At 43.1% G+C, this 7,613-nt stretch overlaps 1 protein-coding gene across 1 annotated transcript in view; it reads left to right on the top strand.

The window, feature by feature from the left end:
• Window positions 1-416: 416 nt before the first annotated feature.
• Window positions 417-7,613, top strand: part of TRMT61A (tRNA methyltransferase 61A) — a 52,686-nt gene continuing 45,489 nt past the window's right edge. Inside the window, exons 1-2 of the mRNA XM_054971954.1 lie at window positions 417-485; window positions 6,676-7,040. Coding sequence (XP_054827929.1) covers window positions 6,710-7,040 — 331 coding nt within the window. The 5' untranslated portion in view covers window positions 417-485; window positions 6,676-6,709. The remainder of the gene's footprint in view (window positions 486-6,675; window positions 7,041-7,613) is intronic.

The following is a 7,613-nucleotide window of genomic DNA, read 5'->3' as shown; positions in this document are numbered from 1 at the left end:
GCTACCGTCCATGAAAGAGTGCAGCCACCGACTATTTAGATTTTTAAAAAATAGATGAATGCACATTTGTTTGGCAGAGAAGAGAGGCGAAAACGCGTTTTTGAAAAGACGCGTGTCCGTTCGGTCTTCCTGGTTCGACTCACAGTGCAATCCTATGCTAATTTACTCCGGTCTACGACCATTGAAGTCAATGGCTTTAGGCCGGAATAACCCTCCCTAGGATCGCACTGAGCGCGATCTCTCTCAAGGCTGCGACGCGCTTGGCGGGTGGGCGCACGGATGTTGCAATCGCGGCGTTGCAAGGGAACCGCAAGGCTCGTAGGAAGAGCTCTGCCCCGAAGCCGGGGAGAAGCGCCAGGCTCCGGCTAAGAGGCGGGGAGACGAGGCGGAGCGTCAGCAGCCTGCGACGGCGACGAGGAAGCCGCGAAAGCACGTGTGGGACCAGCTGGAGCGCTTCCTAGATGCGGTTGCGGGCGCGCAACCAGGTAAGGAAGCGGCCCCGGGAGCTTCCCTGGATAGGAGCGCACGCGAGTGACTCCGATAATGTAGCGCAACAAACTTATGGGGACCCTTTCTGGGCCTGTAAGGTTTGTCGTTGCCCGGCCCTGCTTACAATTTTGTCTTCTTTGGTGGTCTCCCATCACAGTTCTAGCTATGGCCGACCCCCGCTTAGCTTCTAAGCCCTGACGGGCTCAGGATAGTCTGGGCTCTTTGATGTGTATGAAGGTGCCTTACATGGACTCAGACTCTTTTGATCTGTCCATCAGCACTTGTGGCACCCCTTCGTAGGGCTTTCAAGGCAAGAGACAGCATTTTGCTATCGTCTGCCAAGGCGTAGCAACCCTGGACTTCCTTGGTGGTCTCCTATCCCAGTACTATGGCCGACCCCTGCTTAACTTCTGAGGTCTGTTGAGCTGGGCCTAGTCTGGGCTTTTTGATGCACATGAAGCTGCCTTACATTGAACCAGACTCCTTTGGACCCTCGGCATTGTGGTTATTCTAGCTGGCAGTGGCCCTCCAGGGTCTCAGGTTGAGGCCTTTCATGTCACCTGCTGCCTAATCTTTTAAACTGGAGGTTCCTGGGATTGAACCTATAACCTTCTTACTGCAAAGCAGATGCTCTTCCACTGAGCCACAGTGTGTGGCCGAATGCCCTTTTTAAAAAAAAAAAAAAAAAGGAAAACACAGTCTTGCAAGGAGTGGATGTGCTATTAGGTCATCTCTGTTTTTGCTGTATCTGCAACCTGTGGCTCTAGCAATTGCCTTTAGTGGTGGGGCAGAGTTGTTAAGAATTTTTTTTAGAAAGGTAGCCATGTTTATTGCAGCAAAAAGCTATTTGTATTTTAAATTATTATATCAGTTGTAATCCGCCCTGATCCTGCTGATGCGGGGAGGGCAGAATATAAATTGAATTAAATAAATAAAATATAAAACTCAAGCTAAAATCTTGTGGCCCTTTAAACATGAACATCTCTTTATACCCCTTCCTTAGGCTTGAAGGTGTCCGTTTTCTAGGGATACTTATGCCCTCTTCCTGACAGTTCGTCTGCCCAGGATCTTAGTAGGTGAAGCCTTTTCAAGCGTTTGTCTATATACCTGGAAACCTTCAGTTGATGACCTTAAAGCTTCAATCCCCTACTCGTCCTCACCTGTCACCTCAGGGTTCTACTATTTGCATAGGTGGCCATAGAGGGATGCATCTTCTCCATACAGCAAAATTAAACAGAGCTTCAGTGTCACCTTAAAGAGTTAAGAGCAAAATTCAAGTCCAGTGACATCTTAAAAGACCATAAAGATTCTCAGGCTGGAAGCTCCCTTTATTGGCCTTCCGAAAGCTTATATCCTGAAAATGTTGCTCTTTATGGTGCCACTGGACTCAAATTGTGTTCTTCTGCTGCAGACCAACATTGCTACCCACCTGAAACTTGTGTTACGTGCCGTCAGGTTTTCTCCAACCTATGGCGACCCTATGAATAGATCAGGATGGGTAGTCGTGTTTGTCTGTAGCAGTAGAAAAGAGCAAGAGTCCAGTAGCAACTTTAAGACTAACAAAATTTGTGGTAGGGTATGAACTTTCGTGAGTCACAGCTCACTTCTTCAGAGAAGTATTCTGAGATACAGAAGAAGTATCTGAAGAAGTGAGCTGTGACTCATGAAAGTTCATACCCTGCCACAGATTTTGTTAGTCTTATAGGTGCTCACGAAAGCTCATACCCCACCACAAATTTTGTTAGTCTTATAGGTGCTACTGGACTTTTGACAGTATGAATGAAAGACCTCCAAAACGTCCTATCAACCCCAAACTTTTAAGCACTTAAGAAAAAGCATTCCAGCCTAAATTTTTGTGAAGCTTTTGTGAGCCTAAGTTTTGTGTCCGTCAACTGCATGAATTGTACATCTATAACAGGTAAAATGATACACAACAGAAAGCAGCAGGATTTGAGTTCAGTAGCAACTTCGAGACCGACCAGATTTTCAGAATGTAAGCTTTTGAGGGTCAGAGCTCCCTTCTTCAGACACAAAGAAAGGAGCTCTGACTCTCTTGAATGCTTACGCCCTGAAAATCTTGTTGGCCTCTAAGGTGCCCCTGGACTCAAATCTTGCTGTTCTACTGCAGACCAACAGGGCTACCCGCCTCACTAAGCAGCAGGAAGGTGGGAGATATTACCAAAAGAGGCCTCTCCTGCTTTTCTACTGCCTGTAACTTGAAAAATAAATATATCTGCTGCAGATGTACACTTCTTGCAGCTGATGAAGTGAGCTGTAACCCAGGAAAGCTTAGGCTGGGATAAATTTTGTTAGTCTGTAAGGTGCTGCTGGATTTCTATTTGATTTTGCAGCTATAACGAACATGGCTAGAAATTGTTCTATATAATCAGTTCTGAACCACCACTGCTCCTTGCTAGCCCTGTAGGCACAGAAGCCATCTTTTTTATTCTCTAGAGGGGGAGAAAGCTTCTCTTTTGTCCACCATTGCCTGGAGGCCTGCCTTGATAGTCCACTCCAGAGGAAGGAGCAGGTGTAGTAAAAAAAAGGAAAAGCTGCCGTCACACCACCTGCCTGTTCTTTTGGTTCATCTGTGTTTTTTTGCCTCCCCACCTTTTGTTTTTAATTCCTATTACCCTGTAAACAGATAATGGAAGTTAATTAACTCGAAGTGAATGTTCACAACAGTTATTAGTTTCTCGGAATTAACTGCAGTTGGCTCTTAATTGCGTTCTAATAGAGCGTGTGTTGGACACTTAAGGGAGCTTTCCCCTTCAGTGGCTTATGAAGCAAAGATTGGCCTTGTTGTGTTTAGTAATTGCTCAGATCCTTAGGAGCACGTGGATTTCAGAACCACTGCTTTGTTAGTGTACTTCAGCTATGAAATAACATGATCCGGTGAGGATGCAAACTATCCCTGTAAGTAAAGCCAAGCGCTTTCCCTTGTGCCGAATCACTAAGCCTTTAACTTCACAAGTACCCTGTAAAGGTGCATAGGGCTGAGAGCGGGACCAGAAGTGACGCCTGACACAGGTTGGACACTAGTCAGCTTCCCTCAAGTTTTGATGGGAAATGTAGGCATCCTGGTCTTGCAGCTTGACTCTCTGACTGCTGTCCAATGGACTTTTCAACTGTCACTTGTCCAACATTCCGCCAAGCTGCCTACATTTCCCATCAAAACTTGAGGGAAGCTGACAAGTGTCCAACCTGTGTCAGGCGTCACTTCTGGTCCCGCTCTGAGAGATGGTGACTGGCCTGAGGCCAGCCGTGGACAGATTAGAGATCTTTACAACTCGGACTGTGCAAAGGGAGGGATAAGAACAGAGAACTCGGAATTAGAGGAAGTAATTTTACAAGAAAACAAAAAGGAAATCTCTAAGGTTTACAAGGTGTTGCTAAAATGGCATACTGTAGATGAGACAGTTAAAGTGCAAATGGTGAAGTGGGCTATAAATTTCAATAAAGAAATAACAATGGAGGCGTGGGAATACTTGTGGAAAAATACGCTGAAGATTACGACATGCACCAATATTAAAGAGAATGTCTATAAAATGATTTATCGTTGGTATCTGACACCAAAGAAAATTGCGCTAGGGAATTTGAATACGTCTAATAAATGCTGGAAATGTAAAAAGCATGAGGGATCTTTGTATCACATGTGGTGGACTTGTGAGGTGGCTAGGCAGTACTGGGGGGAAATAATAAGAGTAATAAGTGAGATTTTACAATTTCAAGTTAATAAGAACCCAGAACTCCTGCTACTGAACTTGGGAATGGAGGACATCCCAGCACAACACAGGACATTGCTATTTTATATGACAGCAGCGGCCAGACTTTTGTACACGCAAAAGTGGAAAGTACAAGAAGTGCCAACTATTGAGGACTGGATTTACAAATTGCTGTACATGGCGGAGATGGACAAAATGACAAGAAAATTGAGAGACCTTGATCCAGGACAGTTTAACACGGATTGGGAGAAGTTGAAACAGTACTTGGTGAAAAAATGGGAGGTGGGAGGAGAACGGTGGCAGTTTGAAAATTACTGAAACACAACAAAAGAAGAGAGAAGTGACTATACCGGGGAGGAGAGTTAACTGAAAATTTCTAAGCAATTATTTTATTCGATTACTATGCATAGTATTAAGTAATAGTGGTGTTATTATAAGATTTATAAGGACAGAAACTAATTAATTTCATTGCTGGCTGATAATGGTATAACGGAGAATCTATATAATTAAAATGAATGAATATAAGAAAGGAGGGGAAAACATACAGTAGCATATAGAATAATACATGGGGTAGGGGTTAAAGTGATTGATTTATATTGAAGGTATGTAATGTTTATAATGTATTTAACACTATGTATAACAAGGGACAAATTGTTTGTCCCATATAGATGAGACCAGAATGAGTAAGATAGAGTATAGGCTACTAAAATGATTATTGAAGAATATATGCCAGAAATGTATTATTTAGTTGTTAAGTCAAATGGGAAGGGTAACAGAGATAGCACTGTGATATAATAGATAAGCTTAGAAGAGAGTGAAAGTATATGTTTAATAGTTAAAATGAGTTTGGAACGAGTAGGGGAAAATAGATAAGGGGTTGGAAAACTGTTGGAAGTCATCAAAAGGGGGGGAAAGGGAGGGGGTTAGAATTGGAATATTTAAAAGAAATTGATTGTAATGGACATAAAATATTTCTAATCCAATAAAAATTAAAAAAAAAAACTTGAGGGAAGCTGACAAGTGTCCAACCTGTGTCAGGCGTCACTGCTGGTCCCGCTCTGAGAGATGGTGACTGGCCTGAGGCCAGCCGTGGAGTTCCATTCCTGGGCAGGGGTTTCAACCCCACTTTCCCATGTACTAGTCCAACCCTCTAACCAGGGTCAGCAACTTTTTATAATTATGAAGCCAAAGTATGTCAACATTTGGAGCAAGAGATCAACAGAGAGCTCATTTGCATAATGAAAAACATTCGGTTTAACATTGAAAGGTTTCTGTTGAACGACTGTTTTCAAAAACAGAATCCAACGGGAAGCAGCTGAATAGGAATTCATATGTAAATTTGATTCAGTCCGGCTCCTCTGGATCCATTCGGTTTAACATTGTTTATTTTATTATTTATTTTATTATTGTTTATTGTATGTTGATTTTAAAATTATTGTTTTCTTGTTATTATTGATTTTAACTGTTGTTCACCACCCAGAGCCCCTGAGGATGGGCAGTTTATAAATAGAAATAACAACAACAACAACAACAACAGTGGATAATTGACCTTGATTTGAATCCAGTAGCATCTTAAAGACCAACATGGTTTACATGTTGACTCTTGAAAGCGCATATTATGGAAATCTTGTTGGTCTCTAAAGTGCTACTAGACTCAAATCTTGCTCTTCTACTGCAGACCAACACAGCAACACACCAGAAACTGATAATCGACCTGTAGATTAATGATCCATAATGTTTTTGCAGCCCAAACACTGTTGTGACTGTTTATTAGGACACACCCAGGATCACGTAATAACATCCACCTCACAGGGTGATTGTTGTGGGGATAATAATAGCATACTTTCCAAACCGCTTTGAGTGGGTATTAAATTGTCCTGAAGGGCTGTATATAAATCAAATGTTTTTGTTATTGTTATTATTATAAGGAATAAACATGCCCAGGAGCACCCCACACAATTATTTTAGCACACTGGCATAAATCTGTGCGTGGTTCGCTCTGGGATTACTGGTAACTTTTCACTTCTTGTCATTTCCCTTTCCGCGAAACATCTCTACGAAGCCGTTTAGTCCCATAAAAATCTTTGCCCGCCATTCTCCTCACATACTGGCTATTCTAGCATTCCACTTACCCCCTACGATAGAGTCGTGCTTAAATATTTCTTTTTTTTTTAAAGAGCCACGTTTGGCTCTAGAGCCATAAGCTGTAGGCTCCAACCATTACACTAACTAGCTCCCGATTGGTGGACAGGAGCAACGGCTCCTATAAGTTCTTAAGTTTCATTTGTAGTGAGGGATGTGGACCGATGGGTTACAGCTGGGGGCAACACGGGGAAGGTGGCTTTTGAGGGAGGGGCTTGATGGGCGAGAGAAGTGGCGCCACGTAGGTATCCTGAGAAGGAATCAGAGGCATAAGGGGAAATGAGGGTAAGGATCTCAAGCGTTTTCTCTTCTTCCTTAGCTGTAATAGATCTGCCAACTGGAAGATTATCACCATGAGTTTTATCGAATACAGCGAAACAATAAAAGAAGGAGACACTGCTATTGTCTTCCTGGGCCATGAGTCGATGTTTCCGGTGAAAGTGCAACAGGGCGGTAAAACTCAGACCAAATATGGTGTGATTCGACACTCCACCGACCTGATTGGGAAGCAGTACGGTTCCAAAGTGACCTGCAGCAAAGGGGGCTGGGTGTATATTCTTCATCCAACCCCAGAACTGTGGACTGTGAATCTCCCCCACCGAACTCAAATTCTGTATTCGACTGACATCTCTTTAATCACCATGATGCTGGAACTGAAGCCGGGATGTGTGGTGTGTGAATCAGGTAATATTTTCTTTTCACAAAGCGTTTATGACCATAAATGGAAAGCCTCTGCCTTTGAATATTACTGTTTTCCATATTGTTCAAAACAACTGTTTGCCTCATAGGGTGACCAATACCAGATGGGAAGATTCCTGGACTCTTGGGGGTGGAGCCTGGACTCTTGGGGGTGGAGCCTAGGGAAGATTTGGGGAGGGACTTCAGAGAGGTGTAATGCCATAGAGTCCACCCTCCAAAGCGGTCATTTTCCCCAGGGGAACTGATATCTGTAGTCTGGAAATCAGTTGTCATTTCTGGAGATCTCCAGGCTGCATCTGGTGGTTGGTAAACCGATTGCCTCAATCTCAAAGGAGGCAATGTGCATGTCGTATTTGCTCATGACAAATACATGATTGGTTATTCTGAGCACAGTCTGACCTGATCTGCAGGCTTAACTGAAGATATTTCAGATTTTTAAAAAGGAGCTCAGCACCCAGTGTGATTGCATAGAAGAGCAAAATAGTTTGGTAAATAATAAATCTATGCACATGGATCCTAAAACTGAATAAGTTTGGCACTAATAACAACAACAACAAC

This window comes from Eublepharis macularius, chromosome 2, assembly GCF_028583425.1.
Source record: "Eublepharis macularius isolate TG4126 chromosome 2, MPM_Emac_v1.0, whole genome shotgun sequence".
NCBI lineage: Eukaryota > Metazoa > Chordata > Lepidosauria > Squamata > Eublepharidae > Eublepharis > Eublepharis macularius.
The sequence above is the reverse complement of the archived record's forward strand: the minus strand, read 5'-3'. Positions and strand labels throughout refer to the sequence as shown.